The sequence below is a fragment of the Bombina bombina genome, chromosome 6 (genome assembly GCF_027579735.1).
Source record: "Bombina bombina isolate aBomBom1 chromosome 6, aBomBom1.pri, whole genome shotgun sequence".
NCBI lineage: Eukaryota > Metazoa > Chordata > Amphibia > Anura > Bombinatoridae > Bombina > Bombina bombina.
This window is the reverse complement of record NC_069504.1, coordinates 860,692,474-860,709,376: the sequence shown is the minus strand read 5'-3', so window position 1 is coordinate 860,709,376 and position 16,903 is coordinate 860,692,474. Positions and strand designations below refer to the sequence as shown.

The window sequence follows — 16,903 nt, the reverse complement described above, 5'->3', positions numbered from 1 at the left end:
CAGTGCATGGAAGTGATAGGTTTGATGGTAGCGGCAATGGACATAGTTCCTTTTGTGCGCATTCATCTAAGACCATTACAACTGTTCATGCTCAGTCAGTGGAATGGGGACTATTCAGACTTGTCTCCGAAGATACAAGTAAATCAGAGGACCAGAGACTCATTCCGTTGGTGGCTGTCCCTGGACAACCTGTCACAAGGGATGACCTTCCGCAGACCAGAGTGGGTCATTGTCACGACCGACGCCAGTCTGATGGGCTGGGGCGCGGTCTGGGGATCCCTGAAAGCTCAGGGTCTTTGGTCTCGGGTAGAATCTCTTCTACCGATAAATATTCTGGAACTGAGAGCGATATTCAATGCTCTCAAAGCTTGGCCTCAGCTAGCGAGGGCCAAGTTCATACATCAACCATCAGGGGGGAACAAGGAGTTCCCTAGCGATGGAAGAAGTGACCAAAATCATTCTATGGGCGGAGTCTCACTCCTGCCACCTGTCTGCTATCCACATCCCAGGAGTGGAAAATTGGGAAGCGGATTTTCTGAGTCGTCAGACATTGCATCCGGGGGAGTGGGAACTCCATCCGGAAATCTTTGCCCAAGTCACTCAACCGTGGGGCATTCCAGACATGGATCTGATGGCCTCTCGTCAGAACTTCAGAGTTCCTTACTACGGGTACAGATCCAGGGATCCCAAGGCGGCTCTAGTGGATGCACTAGTAGCACCTTGGACCTTCAAACTAGCTTATGTGTTCCCGCCGTTTCCTCTCATCCCCAGGCTGGTAGCCAGGATCAATCAGGAGAGGGCGTCGGTGATTTTGATAGCTCCTGCGTGGCCACGCAGGACTTGGTATGCAGATCTGGTGAATATGTCATTGGCTCCACCATGGAAGCTACCTTTGAGAGACCTTCTTGTTCTAGGTCCGTTCGACCCACTCCAGCTGACTGCTTGGAGATTGAACGCTTGATCTTATCAAAGCGAGGGTTCTCAGATTCTGTTATTAATACTCTTGTTCAGGCCTGAAAGCCTGTAACCAGAAAAATTACCACATAATTTGGTATATCTGTTGGTGTGAATCTGCAGGATTCCCTTGGGACAAGGTTAAGATTCCTAAGAGTCTATCCTTCCTTCGAGAAGGATTGGAAAAGGGATTATCTGCAAGTTCCTTGATGGGACAGATTTCTGCCTTGTCTGTGTTACTTCACAAAAAGCTGGCAGCTGTGCCAGATGTTCTAGCCTTTGTTCAGGCTCTGGTTAGAATCAAGCCTGTTTACAAAATTTTGACTCCTCCTTGGAGTCTCAACCTAGTTCTTTCAGTTCTTCAGGGGGTTCCGTTTGAACCCTTACATTCCGTTGATATTAAGTTATTATCTTGGAAAGTTTTGTTTTTGGTTGCAATTTCTTCTGCTAGAAGAGTTTCAGAATTATCTGCTCTGCAGTGTTCTTCTCCTTATCTGGTGTTCCATGCAGATAAGGTGGTTTTGCGTACTAAACCTGGTTTTCTTCCAAAAGTTGTTTCTAACAAAAACATTAACCAGGAGATAGTTGTGCCTTCTTTGTGTCCTAATCCAGTTTCAAAGAAGGAACGTTTGTTGCACAACTTGGATGTAGTTCGTGCTCTCAAATTTTACTTAGCAGCTACTAAGGATTTCAGACAAACTTTGTCTTTGTTTGTTGTTTATTCTGGTAAACGGAGAGGTCAAAAAGCAACTTCTACCTCTCTCTCCTTCTGGATTAAAAGCATTATCCGATTGGCTTATGAGACTGCCGGACGGCAGCCTCCTGAAAGAATCACAGCTCACTCCACTAGGGCTGTGGCTTCCACATGGGCCTTCAAGAACGAGGCTTCTGTTGATCAGATATGTAAGGCAGCGACTTGGTCTTCACTGCACACTTTTTCTAAATTTTACAAATTTGATACTTTTGCTTCTTCTGAGGCTATTTTTGGGAGAAAGGTTTTGCAAGCCGTGGTGCCTTCCATTTAGGTGACCTGATTTGCTCCCTCCCTTCATCCGTGTCCTAAAGCTTTGGTATTGGTTCCCACAAGTAAGGATGACGCCGTGGACCGGACACACCTATGTTGGAGAAAACAGAATTTATGTTTACCTGATAAATTACTTTCTCCAACGGTGTGTCCGGTCCACGGCCCGCCCTGGTTTTTTTAATCAGGTCTGATAATTTATTTTCTTTAACTACAGTCACCACGGTAACATATGGTTTCTCCTATGCAAATATTCCTCCTTAACGTCGGTCGAATGACTGGGGTAGGCGGAGCCTAGGAGGGATCATGTGACCAGCTTTGCTGGGCTCTTTGCCATTTCCTGTTGGGGAAGAGAATATCCCACAAGTAAGGATGACGCCGTGGACCGGACACACCGTTGGAGAAAGTAATTTATCAGGTAAACATAAATTCTGTTTTCTGTGAGTAAGGCCTCTTACCCCTCTAAATCTGCGCTGGTCAACCTTTTCCAAATTTCTGATGAGGAGGATACTTAAAGTGAATGTAAATTTTGATGTTTAAGTGCCCGGTTTTTAAAACTTTGATTAAAAACAGGGGCACTTTAATTCATCAAAATTTACATTTCACTCCTGTTGTGACAAAAAACTTACCTTTTAATCTTCACAGCAGCTGCTGCTTCCTCCGGTCTCACAAGCCATTTCTGATGTCAGAAATGATTGATAGGTCATCCTCCAATCACAGATTCCCCCCCGGGGGATTCAGTGTCTGATTCACTGCTGTGATTGGAGGAAGCCAGATACCTCATTTTAGACCCAGGAAGAGGCTTTGAAACAGGTGGAGGAAGCTGGAGCTGCTGTGAAGATTAAAAAGTAAGTTTATTTTCACAACAGGAGTGAAATGAAAATATTGATGAATTAAAGTGCCCCTGTTTTTAATCAAAGTTTTAAAAACCGGGCACTTTAGCATCAAAATTTACATTCACTTTAAGTAGCTTCTGAAGGTGAGATCTCAGACTCTGATACAATGGGTGAAAAATCTGAAGAAGTTAATTTCAGATTTAAAAGTAAGGAATCCAAATTCCTATAGGAGGCGCTACAACAAGTGTACAGTATGTATATAAATATAGATACACACATACAAGCTCACTATAAATATAGGATCAATAGTTAGATACTCCTAGTTACAAAAAGTCACACAGTGACATATATAGCATACGCATACATTTGATAGAAGGTAAAGATTTTTTTAAAAAAACTAATGTAAACTGGTTCAGTGGAACTGGAGACCCATCAATAAGATAATAAGATAGTCATACAAAACCAGTCCATTAGTAAATCAGTATATTGAACAATTCCCAGGACAGATCCTTATGTACTGGTGTAGATCCTTTATGGCATCCGTTTGAAGCAGGCAGCACTCTGACGTCACCAGAGGTGATAGGGCAATTCTATAGAAAACACAAGATAGGAAAGAGGTGCCGTATGTGTGAATCAGTATAACAAGCTTGATACATACACACAAGAGACACAGGGTACTCACATTGTATAAAGGCACTCTCTTGTGCCAATAGAAACAAGCTGGTTTTTGACAGCAGACCAGCTAGCTGAACACAGGCAGTAACCCGGATACAACGATGTAGTCACCCACAGATGGATAGCTGGGCTCAGATGATTTCCACTCTCCAGGATAGAGAGACAGTAGAGAATATAGCACTGGGAAGGCTATACCAAACCCTCCCAAGGTAGCGTAGTATCCAATGCACTCAGCAATGAGACTTAGTGGTGCATAAGTGCAATAATGCAACGCGTTTCACGGAACTAACCGTTTCATCAGGCATCACCTGATGACTTGTTTGTTCCGTAATTTCAGATTTAAGCTTGAACATCTCCGGTTGCTACTGAAGGAGGTTCTAGCTACTTTGGATGACTCTGAACCTTCAGTTGCTGTCAACCCTAAAAAGTCTACTAAACTTAATAGAGTTTATCATTCTCCCTCTTCTGTGGATGTTTTTCCTGTTCCAGACAAGATGTCTGAAATTATAGCTCAGGAATGGGATAAGCCAGGGGTTTATTTTTCCCCTTCCCCTGTTTTTAAAAAAATGTTTCCTGTTTCTGACTCCACCCGTGACTCATGGCGCACTGTGCCTAAAGTAGAAGGAGCTATCTCTACTCCAATGGATAAGAAGATAGAGGCTTACTTAAAAAAGATGTACATTCATCAAGGATTACAGTGGCAACCTGCGGCAAGTATTGCTACAGTAGCGGGAGCAGCATTTTATTGGTGATGCCTTGTCTGATCTGATATCAAAAGGGACTACGATAGAGAAGATCCAAGATAGGATCAAAGCTCTTAAACTGGCTAATACCTTTATCTGAGATGCTAACATGCAGGTAATTAGACTGGGAGCTAAGATGTCTAGCTTCACTGTTCTAGCTCGCTGAGCTCTGTGGTTAAAATCCTGGTCGGCTGATGTAACTTCAAAAGCCAAGCTTTTTGTCTTTACCTTGTAAAGGTAAGACTTCATTTGGGCCTGGTCTGGTGGAAATTATTTCTGAAATTACGGATGGAAAGGGGTCTTTCCATTGGGTCTGAAGGGTCAGATATCTGCACTGTCTATTCTTTTGCACAAACGCCTGGCTGATTTGCCAGATGTTAAAGGGACAGTCTAGTCAAAATTAAACCAAGTTTTTCACAGTTAGACAGTACTAGTTCATGTGTGTCATATATAGATAATATTGTGCTCACTCCTGTGGAGTTATTTAGGAGTCAGCACTGATTGGCTAAACTGCATGTCTATCAAAGCACTGAGACAAGGGGAAGTCTGCAGAGGCTTAGATACAAGGTAATCACAGAGGTAAAACATATATTAATATAAAAGTGTTGGTTATGCAAAACTGGGGAATGGGTAATAAAGATTATCTATCTTTTTAAACAATAAAAATTCTGGTGTAGACTGTCCCTTTAAAGCTTTTGTTCAGGCCCTGGTCAGAATCAGGCCTGTGTTTAAACCTGTTGCTCCTCCTTGGAGTCTTAACCTTGTTCTTAAAGTTTTGCTGCAAGCTCCATTTGAGCCGATGCATTCTGTTGATACTAAATTGTTATCTTAAAAGGTTTTGTTTCTTCTTGCTATTTATTCTGCTCGCAGAGTGTCTGAGCTTTCGGCTCTGCAGTGTGATTCCCCGTACATTTGTTTTCATGCAGATAAGGCGGTCCTTCGTACTAAGTTGGGTTTTCTCCCTAAGGTTGTGTTAGATTGAAACATTAATCAGAAAAGTGTTGTTCCTTCTTTTTGTCCTAATCCTTCTTCCCATAAGGAACGTCTTTTGCATAAACTGGATGTTGTGCGTGCGCTAAAATTTTACCTTCAAGCGACTAAAGATTTTCGGCAATCTTCTGCCCTGTTTGTGGTTTTCTCTGGCAAGCGTAAATGTCAGAAGGCCACTTCTACTACTCTTTCCTTCTGGTTAAGAAGTGCTATCTATTTAGCTTATGAGACAGCTGATCAACAGCCTCCTGAAAGAATTACGGCTCATTCCACTAGGGCTGTATCCTCTTCCTGGGCTTTCAAAAATGAAGCTTCTGTGGAACAGATTTGCAAGGCGGAAACATGGTCCTCTTTGCATACTTTTTCCAAATTCTACAAATCTGATACTTTTGCCTCGGCTGAGGCTTCTTTTGGGAGAAAGGTTCTTCAAGCGGTGGTGCCTTATGTTTAGGTCTGCCTGCTTTGTTCTCCTTCCCTTTTCATTCTGTGTCCTCTAGCTTGGGTATTGCTTCCCACTAGTAATAGACCTCAGGCACCTCTATACCCTTATTTTTCTTCTTTTTCCATTTTCCTTCGACTGAATGACTGGGGATTATGGGTAAGGGAAGTTACCCTTAACAGCTTTGCTGGGGTGCTCTTTGCTGCCTCCTGTTGGCCAGGAGTTGAATGTCCCACTAGTAATTGGAATGAAGTCGTGGACTCTCTATGCCCGGAAAGAAAGAAATTTATCAGGTAAGCATACATTTTGTTTTTTCTTGGTTTTATTAGTGTTTTACGGACTTAAGTTAACTCTTGTATGTGTATTGTGCTGCTTGTGCTTTATTTGCTATTTCTGTGTGCTGTTTACCATGGATTATTCTGGTACTGTCCCCAATTTTGAACTTCTTTTTGAGGATAAGTCTTCTGATCATTTATTTAAATGTATTTACTGTAATTTATCTCCAACAGCTCAATAATGCAGCCATTGTATGGCTCTTCTCATGCACTCTTAACAGACAGTCTATCACTGTTATTTCCTCTTAACATAGAAACATAGAATTTGATGGTAGATAAGAACCAAAAAGGCCCATATTACATGTTACTTTTTCCTTAGGATAGCCTTAGGCATGTCCCAGGCATTTTTTATTCCTTTACAGTCTTTGTGTTTACCACCTCAAATGGAAGTTTATTCCATGAATCCACAACCCTTTCTGTAAAAAAATGCTTCCTTAAATTTCTCCTTATAATGTACTAACAGAGTCTGTCCTCCCTCTGTTAGTACATTACAAGGGAGATATTCAGATTTAACTCCTGGACTTTAAGCAGTTGTGCACTCTGCTGTATCTGTGATGTTGGCGGCCATACCCCCTCCAAGTAAGCGCCACAAAGTTTCTGATAAACTTATGTTGTCTGACTTACCTAGTACTTTTGAATTTCTTAAGATCAGAACAGCTAAGAAGTTACTTACAGATTCAGAGGTGATCATAGTTGACCAAGTATTAGTATCAGAACAAAATTCTGGCTCTTCTCCCTTTATGTTTAAAATTTAACATCTGGGAACTCTTTTGAGAGAGGTCTTGAGTACCTTAGGGTGCAAGATCCAAAGTCTGCAGAGGAAACATCTGTTAAGCAAATGCATTTAATTTTCAAACCGGCAGTTACAACTCCAGAAGTATTTCCTGTTCTTGAGACAATCACTGAATTGATTATCACTAGGGATTGGCCTACCAGGTATTCCATTTAGCCCATTATCTATATTCAAAAATATGTTTCCGCTTCCTTCTTCTAGATTAGATCTTTGCCAAACAATTCCCAAGGTAGATGGTGCTATTTTCTATTCTGGGAAATTGGACTACTATTTATTTAGAGGACAGTACATCTTTCAAAGATTAGGTATTTCAATAGTTTCCATACCTGGACAATATCTTGCTTCAGGCTCCATCTTTACCATTAGCAATATCTCAAACCAACAAGACTTTGTTTCTTCACAATCATGGTTGAAAGGTCCACATTTTAAAAAGTTCTCTTTTTCCTCACACCAAAATCTCTTTTCTAGAAGTCATAATAGAGTCGGTATCAAGGAGACCTTCATTGACGGACCAAAGAAGAGTGACATTTCAGTCCACTACAGTCTATTCACAATCCTACAATCCTACTTAGCTTTATGCATCGAAGTTCTGGGTTTGATGATTGCGGCATCAGACATTATTCCTTTTGTTCAATTTCACATGAGACCTCTTCAGCTATGTATGCTTCGTCAATGGTGCAATAAACTCTCAAAAGATCCTTTTGGATCCCACTATAAAAGATTATCCTGGTGGACGTACAACCTCTCTATTCCTCTGGGAGCATCGTTTGTCCAAATTGGACAATAATCACAAAAGATGAAAGTCTCTTGGGTAGGGACGCAGTATGGGGTTCCAGGAGAGCTCAGGGAGATTGGTCTCTTCAGGAGGCGAGGTTACCAAAAAATATTCTAGTACTCCGTGCTATCTTCCGGTTGGCCTCTCATACATAGACTTGTTTCTAATTGGACAATGTCACAGAAGTGGCATACATCAGTCACCACGGGGAACTCACAGTTCTTTTGCAATGAAGGAAGTAGCTTGTATTCTTTCTTGGGCAGAGAAAAATCATTGTTCAATTTCAGCTATTCACATTTCAGGGGTTAAGAATTGGGAAGCAGATTATCTAAGTCGTCAATCTCTTTATCCAGGGGAATGGTCTCTGTATTAAGAAGTATTCAATAAGATACTTGAGGGATGGGGTCTCCCAGAGATAGATCTCATGGCTTCTTGTTTGACCAGCAAATTTCCCAGGTACATTGCAAGATACAGAGATTTTTTTTATTTTTTATTTTGCTTTAAAAGAAGCCTTATTGCAAACTTAAGTAAAATAACAGTATTTCTGATATTAGGCAAATACGTATAAACTCCCGGAGAAAAAAAACTGTAATGATATTATTAATACCGAATTCCATCACTAACTAAAGATGCATTTAAAAAGTGTTACTTTATATAATGATTAATTATGTAAATCTACATTGTTACAATAAAAATATGTATGCAATTATTTGTAATCTGTTATTTTCAATCGCATATCAATTGATCAAGAATTAAAGGACTCATATTTTTTAAACAATGTATTAATCTATGATGATGCCTTTAGGTTTAGATAAGGGGATGTCGGCCAGTTCTTTAAAGGGACAGATTTGAACTCTGTCAGTTCTATTTCACAAAAAAGATTGCAAAACTTCCAGACATTCAGAATTTTGTTCAGGCATTAGTCAGAATTCATCCTGTTATCAGGCCTATTTCTCCCCCTTGGAATCTAAATTTGGGTCTTAGAGTACTGAATTTGAACCAATGCATGCTCTAGACATAACATTTGTTGGAAACCTTTGTTTCGCCTAGCCATTTCATCTGCTAGAAGGTTTTCTGAGTTATCTGCTCTTTCCTTTGACTCTCCTTATCTTTTTTTTTTTTTTACCAAGATTTTAAGAACAAAATTAAATTTCTTCCCTAAAGTGGTCTCTTCTGATTCTATCAATCAGGAGATTATAGTTCCTTCACTTTGTCCTAATCCTCAAAAATCAAAGGAAAGACTTCTTCATAATTTGGATGTAGTAAAATGTAATCTTTGGCTGCAAAGGGTTTCAGACAGTACTCTGGTCTTTTCAATAATTGTTTAGGTCCTTGTAAAGGCCAAAAGGTTTTAGCTGTCACTTTTAGCTTTGTAGTTTACGTGGAGGCTGGTACCCCTCCTCCAGAATTTTTAAAGCCCACTCTATCAGATCTGTTTCTACTTCCTGCGGTTTTAAACTTTAAGCGCCTGTTGAGCAAATTTGCAAAGAAGTAACTTTGTCATCGTTACATACATTTACTAAATGTTATCACTTTGATGTGGCCTTTAGTATCGGCTAGATTTAGAGTTTTGTCGGTAACGACCCGCGTAGCTAACGCTGGCTTTTTTCTGGCCGCACCTTTAAAATAACTCTGGTATTGAGAGTCCACAGAATGGCTGCGTTAGGCTCCAAAAAAGGAGCGTACAGCATATTTAACGCAACTTCAACTCTCGATACCAGAGTTGCTTACGGACGCGGCCAGCCTCAAAAACGTGCTCATGCACGATTCCCCCATAGAAAACAATGGGGCTGTTTGAGCTGAAAAAAAACCTAACACCTGCAAAAAAGCCGCGTTCAGCTCCTAACGCAGCCCCATTGTTTGCTATGGGGAAACACTTCCTACGTCTGCACCTAACACTCTAACATGTACCCCGAGTCTAAACACCCCTAACCTTACACTTATTAACCCCTAATCTGCCGCCCCCGCTATCGCTGACACCTGCATATTATTTTTAACCCCTAATCTGCCGCTCCGTAAACCGCCGCTACTTACATTATCCCTATGTACCCCTAATCTGCTGCCCCTAACACCGCCGACCCCTATATTATATTTATTAACCCCTAATCTGCCCCCCACAACGTCGCCTCCACCTGCCTACACTTATTAACCCCTAATCTGCCGAGCGGACCGCACCGCTATTATTATAAAGTTATTAACCCCTAATCCGCCTCACTAGCCCTATATTAAATAGTATTAACCCCTAATCTGCCCTCCCTAACATCGCCGACACCTAACTTCAATTATTAACCCCTAATCTGCCGACTGGAGCTCACCGCTATTCTAATAAATGTATTAAGCCCTAAAGCTAAGTCTAACCCTAACACTAACACCCCCCTAAATTAAATATAATTTTAATCTAACGAAATTAATTAACTCTTATTAAATAAATTATTCCTATTTAAAGCTAAATACTTACCTGTAAAATAAATCCTAATATAGCTACAATATAAATTATAATTATATTATAGCTATTTTAGGATTTATATTTATTTTACAGGTAACTTTGTATTTATTTTAACCAGGTACAATAGCTATTAAATAGTTAAGAACTATTTAATAGCTAAAATAGTTAAAATAATTACAAATTTACCTATAAAATAAATCCTAACCTAAGTTACAATTAAACCTAACACTACACTATCAATAAATAAATTAAATAAAATACCTATAATTATCTACAATTAAACCTAACACTACACTATCAATAAATAAATTAAATACAATTCCTACAAATAAATACAATGAAATAAACTAACGAAAGTACAAAAAATAAAAAAGAACTAAGTTACAAAAAATAAAAAAATATTTACAAACATTAGAAATATATTACAACAATTTTAAACTAATTACACCTACTCTAAGCCCCCTAATAAAATAACAAAGCCCCCCAAAATAAAAAAATGCCCTACCCTATTCTAAATTACTAAAGTTCAAAGCTCTTTTACCTTACCAGCCCTGAACAGGGCCCTTTGCGGGGCATGCCCCAAGAAGTTCAGCTCTTTTGCCTGTAAAAAAAAACATACAATACCCCCCCCAACATTACAACCCACCACCCACATACCCCTAATCTAACCCAAACCCCCCTTAAATAAACCTAACACTAAGCCCCTGAAGATCTCCCTACCTTGAGTCGTCTTCACCCAGCCAAGCCAAATTCTTCATCCAAGCGGAGCAAGAAGAGGTCCTCCATCCGGTAGAAGTCTTCATCCAAGCGGGCAGAAGAGGTCTTCCATCTGATTGAAGTCTTCATCCAAGCGGGATCTTCTATCGTCATCCATCCGGAGCGGAGCGGCAGCATCCTGAAGACCTCCGACGCGGAACATCCATCCTGGCCGACGACTGAACGACGAATGACGGTTCCTTTAAATGACGTCATCCAAGATGGCGTCCCTCGAATTCCGATTGGCTGATAGGATTCTATCAGCCAATCGTAATTAAGGTTGGAATATTCTGATTGGCTGATGGAATCAGCCAATCAGAATCAAGTTCAATCCGATTGGCTGATTGGATCAGCCAATCGGATTGAACTTGATTCTGATTGCCTCCTCCTAGTGGTGGGAATTGTCATCCCATGCGTAATGGATCATGGACTCTCACCACCATGAAAGAAAGGAATTTATCAGGTAAGTATACATTTTTTCCCCCCTCTATTTTTTAATTGACAATAAAGTCAAAATGAAAGTGATAACATTTCATTCTCTAATCTGTAACAATCTGTAATTTTATCACTAGTGATGCTGCAACTCTGTTATTAATCTGTTAAACACATAATTAAAGTACAGCTGGGTTGTGGGAATAGTGCTACTGATTGGATCAACGGCAGTTTCCGCTCAAGTGATGCTATTAGCATTAACTTTCATGATTCAGATAGAGCGTTCAACTTTCAAATTTTTTTCCATTATCAAATTTGCTTTGTTGTATTGCTATCCTTTTTGAAGTAGTGAACTTGTGTTTAGCTAGCTGGTAATTGGTGGCTGCGCCAAATATGCCTCTTCTAGTGCATTCTTGCTTATCTCTTCAACAAACGATACCTAGAGAATGATTCAATTTTGATGACAAAAGTTAATTGCATGCTCTGTTTGAATCATAAAAGTTTAATTTTGACGTGCAAGTCCCTTTAAAGTGCTAAAAATTGATTTCTCGTTTAAAATTATCTAAATTTTAATGTAATTTCTGTTTTGAGTATAATTTTGTTTAGGTTACATTAGCTAATTATAATTTCTAATAACCACATAACCCTGTGTTCCCTTTCATTTCTCCCACAGAGCTGCACACCTTGTGGCAGAATGAGGAAAGAGCAGCCATTTGCTCTGGGAAACTCAATGAAATCTGGCACCGTCGACATGATTACTGGCTTCTAGCTGGGATTGTGGTGTATCCTACACTCTGATGTATGTGTTCTAAATAACTTGTTTGTTCTTATCTTCCTGTGCTGTTATACGTTGCAGTCAGTGGTATGTACTGTGTTCTTGTGCTGTCTGTGAGATACGGTACTGTCTCATTTCCCTTTTCCAACCACATTTTACTTTTCAAAATGCTGATGTAAAGCCACTTTACTATCTATACCTGGAACCACAAGCATGCCTTCCACTGCTGCCCTTTCATATTCCTGTTGCTTATTTCTCTTGTAAGGTGTATCCAGTCCATGGATCATCCATTACTTGTGGGATATTCTCCTTCCCAACAGGAAACTGCAAGAGGATCACCCACAGCAGAGCTGTCTATATAGCTCCTCCCCTTAACTGCCACCTCCAGTCATTCTCTTGCAGCTCTCGACAAGCATGGAAGCAGTTAGAGAGATGTGGTGTAATTTAGTTGTTTTTCTTCAATTCAAAAGTTTGTTATTTTTAAATGGTACCAGAGTTGTACTATTTTGGTCTCAGGCAGAAAATAGAAGAAGAGTCTGCCTGTGGTCCCTAATGATCTTAGCAGGTTGTAACTAAGATCCATTGCTGTTCTCACACATAACTGAAGAGAGAGGTAACTTCAGCTTGGGGAATGGCGTGCAGGGTATCCTGCTATGAGGTATGTGCAGTCAAAATTTTTCTAGAGAAATGTATATGCTAGAAAATGCTGTTGATACCGGATTTATTTAAGGTAAGCCTGATTACAGTGATTTAATAGCGACTAGTATCATGCTTACTATTAGAGGTAACACTCTTATTATTTTTTCAAATTACTGACATATAAGACGTTTGCTGGGAGTGTTTAAACGTTTTTTATATGCTTTTTGGTGATAAAACTTTATTGGGGCCCAGTTTTTCCACATGGCTGGCTTAAATTTGCCTAGGGATAGTTTGATAGGCCTCTCACTGTGTAGACAGGAAGTGGGAGGGGCCTAATTTCACGCCTAGATGCGCATTAGCTTTTGCAGACTGAGACATCCAGTTTCCTTGAAGGAGTTCCCTGAATGCTTAGGACCTCTCTGAAGGGTTTTGGTGCTTTCCAAAGTCGTTTGTATGAAGGTAGGGCCACAGCAGAGCTGTGGCAGTTTGTTGTGACTGGTAAAAAAACGTCTATTTCGTTTTTTTGATCCGTTTTTTAAACTAAGGGGTTAATCATCCGTTTGCAAGTGGGTGCAATGCTCTGTTAGCCTATTATACACACTGTAAAAATTTCGTTTGATTTACTGCTTTTTTTCACTGTTTTTCAAATTCTGACCTTTTTTATTTTTCTTAAAGGCACAGTACCGTTTTTATTTTTTGCTTGTTAACTTTCTGTAAAGTGTTTTCCAAGCTTGCTGGTCTCATTGCTAGTCTGTTTAAACATGTCTGACATAGAGGAATCTCCTTGTTCATTATGTTTAGAAGCCATGGTGGAACCTCCTCTAAGAATGTGTACCATATTTACTGATTTCACTTTAAGTTATAAAGACCATATTCTGTCTTTAAAAGATTTATCACCAGAGGAATCTGACAAGGGGGAAGTTATGCCGACTAACTCGCCCCACGTGTCAGAGCCTTTGACTGCCGCTCAAGGGACTCACACTCAAGAGGCGCCAAGTACATCTAGCGCGCCCATGGCGTTTACTTTACAAGGCATGGCGGCAGTCATGGATAATACACTGTCAGCGGTATTATCCAGACTACCTGGGTTACGAGGAAAGCGAGACAGCTCTGGGGTTAGAAGAAATACAGAGCACGCTGACGCTTTAGTAGCTATGTCTGATACCCCCTCACAATATGCAGAAGCTGAGGAAGGATAGCTTCTTTCTGTGGGTGATGTGTCTGACTCAGGGAAGATGATTCAACCTGATTCTGATATGGCAACATTTAAATTTAAGCTTGAACACCTCCGCGTGTTACTCAGGGAGGTTTTAGCTACTCTGAATGACTGCGACACCATTGCAGTGCCAGAGAAATTGTGCAGATTGGATAAATACTATGCAGTGCCTGTTTACACTGATGTTTTTCCAATACCTAAAAGGTTTTCAGAAATTATTACTAAGGAATGGGATAGACCAGGTGTACCGTTCTCTCCCCCTCCTATTTTTAAGAAATTGTTTCCAATAGATGCCGCCACACGGGACTTATGGCAAACGGTCCCTAAGGTGGAGGGAGCAGTTTCTACCCTAGCTAAGCGTACTACTATCCCCGTCGAGGACAGTTGTGCTTTCGTAGATCCAATGGATAAAAAGTTAGAGGGTTACCTTAAGAAGATGTTTATTCAACAAGGTTTTATTCTACAGCCTCTTGCATGCATTGCCCCAGTCACTGCTGCGGCGGCCTTCTGGTTTGAGTCCCTGGAAGAGGCTTTACAGGTAGAGACCCCATTGGACGATATACTTGACAAGCTTAGAGCACTTAAGCTAGCCAATTCATTTGTTTCTGATGCCATTGTTCATTTGACTAAACTAACGGCTAAGAATTATGGTTTTGCTATTCAGGCGCGTAGGGCGCTATGGCTTAAATCATGGTCAGCTGACGTTACTTCAAAGTCTAAGCTTCTTAATATTCCCTTCAAGGGGCAGACCCTATTCGGGCCTGGTTTGAAGGAGATCATTTCTGATATCACGGGAGGGAAAGGTCATGCCCTCCCTCAGGACAGGTCTAATAAATCAAGGGCCAAACAGACTAATTTTCGTGCCTTTCGAAACTTTAAGACAAGCGCGGCATCAACTTCCTCTAATACAAAACAAGAGGGAACTTTTGCCCAGTCCAAGTCGGTCTAGAGACCTAACTAACCAGGCTTGGAACAAAGGTAAGCAGGCCAAAAAGTCTGCTGCTGCCTCTTAAGACAGCATGAAGGATTGGCCCCCGATCCGGTAACGGATCTAGTAGGGGGCAGACTTTCTCTCTTCGCCCAGGCTTGGGCAAGAGATGTCCAGGATCCCTGGGCGTTGGAAATTGTATCCCAGGGATATCTTCTGGACTTCAAAGCTTCCCCTCCAAAAGGGAGATTTCACCATTCACAATTATCTGCAAACCAGATAAAAAGAGAGGCATTCTTACATTGTGTTCAAGACCTCCAAGTTATGGGAGTGATCCACCCAGTTCCAAAGGAGGAACAGGGACAAGGCTTCTATTCAAATCTGTTTGTGGTTCCCAAAAAAGAGGGAACCTTCAGACCAATCTTAGATCTCAAAATCCTAAACAAATTTCTCAGGGTCCCATCATTCAAGATGGAGACTATTCGTACCATCCTACCTATGATCCAGGAGGGTCAATACATGACTACAGTGGATTTAAAGGATGCTTATCTTCACATTCCGATACACAAAGATCATCATCGGTTTCTCAGGTTTGCCTTCCTGGACAGGCATTACCAATTTGTAGCTCTTCCCTTTGGGTTAGCTACAGCTCCAAGAATCTTTACGAAGGTTCTGGGGTCACTTCTGGCAGTCCTAAGGCCGCGGGGCATAGCAGTGGCCCCTTATTTAGACGACATTCTGATACAGGCGTCAAATTTCCAAATTGCTAAGTCTCATACGGACATAGTTCTGGCATTTCTGAGGTCACACGGGTGGAAAGTGAACGAAGAGAAGAGTTCTCTATCCCCTCTCACAAGAGTTTCCTTTCTGGGAACTCTGATAGATTCTGTAGAAATGAGGATTTACCTGACAGAGACCAGGTTATCAAAACTTATAAATTCTTGCCGGGTTCTTTATTCTACTTCTCGCCCTTCAGTGGCTCAGTGTATGGAAGTAATCAGCTCAATGGTAGCGGCAATGGACATAGTGCCGTTTGCCCGCCTACATCTCAGACCGCTGCAACTCTGCATGCTCAGTCAGTGGAATGGGGATTACACAGATTTGTCCCCTCTACTAAATCTGGATCAAGAGACCAGGGATTCTCTTCTCTGGTGGCTATCTCGGGTCTTTCTGTCCAAGGGTATGACCTTTCGCAGGCCAGATTAGACAGTAGTAACGACAGATGCCAGCCTTCTAGGCTGGGGGGCAGTCTGGAACTCCCTGAAGACTCAGGGATCGTGGACTCAGGAGGAGACCCTCCTCCCAATAAACATTCTGGAACTAAGAGCGATATTCAATGCTCTTCAAGCTTGGCCTCAGCTAGGAACAATGAGGTTCATCAGATTTCAGTCGGACAACATCACGACTGTGGCTTACATCAACCATCAAGGGGGAACAAGGAGTTCCCTAGCGATGTTGGAAGTTTCAAAGATAATTCGTTGGGCAGAGATTCACTCTTGCCACCTATCAGCTATCCATATCCCAGGTGTAGAGAACTGGGAGGCGGATTTTCTAAGTCGACAGACTTTTCATCCGGGGGAGTGGGAACTCCATCCGGAGGTGTTTGTACAATTGGTTCAACGTTGGGGCGAACCAGAACTGGACCTCGTGGCGTCTCGCCAGAACGCCAAACTTCCTTGTTACGGATCCAGGTCCAGGGATCTCAAGGCAACGCTGATAGATTCTCTAGCAGCGCCTTGGTCCTTCAACCTGACTTATGTGTTTCCACCGTTTCCTCTGCTCCCTCGTCTGATTGCCAAAATCAAGCAGGAGAGAGCATCAGTGATTTTGATAGCACCTGCGTGGCCACGCAGGACTTGGTATGCAGATCTGGTGGACATGTCATCCCTTCCACCATGGACTCTGCCTCTGAGACAAGACCTTCTACTTCAGGGTCCTTTCAACCATCCAAATCTAATTTCTCTGAGACTGACTGCCTGGAGATTGAACGCTTGATTTTATCAAAGCGTGGCTTCTCCGAGTCAGTCATTGATACCTTAATTCAGGCACGAAAGCCTGTCACCAGGAAAATCTATCATAAGATATGGCGTAAATATCTTTATTGGTGTGAATCCAAGGGTTACTCATGGAGTAAAGTCAGGATTCCCAGG

The 16,903-nt window shown here is 41.3% G+C and overlaps 1 protein-coding gene across 5 annotated transcripts in view; it reads left to right on the top strand.

The window, feature by feature from the left end:
• The window catches only part of CHD3 (chromodomain helicase DNA binding protein 3), a 400,697-nt gene that overhangs the window by 342,920 nt on the left and 40,874 nt on the right, over window positions 1–16,903 (top strand). For all 5 annotated transcript variants that reach the window (XM_053718298.1, XM_053718299.1, XM_053718301.1 and 2 more), the window contains exon 36: window positions 11,869–11,977. In XM_053718298.1, coding sequence (XP_053574273.1) covers window positions 11,869–11,977 — 109 coding nt within the window. The remainder of the gene's footprint in view (window positions 1–11,868; window positions 11,978–16,903) is intronic.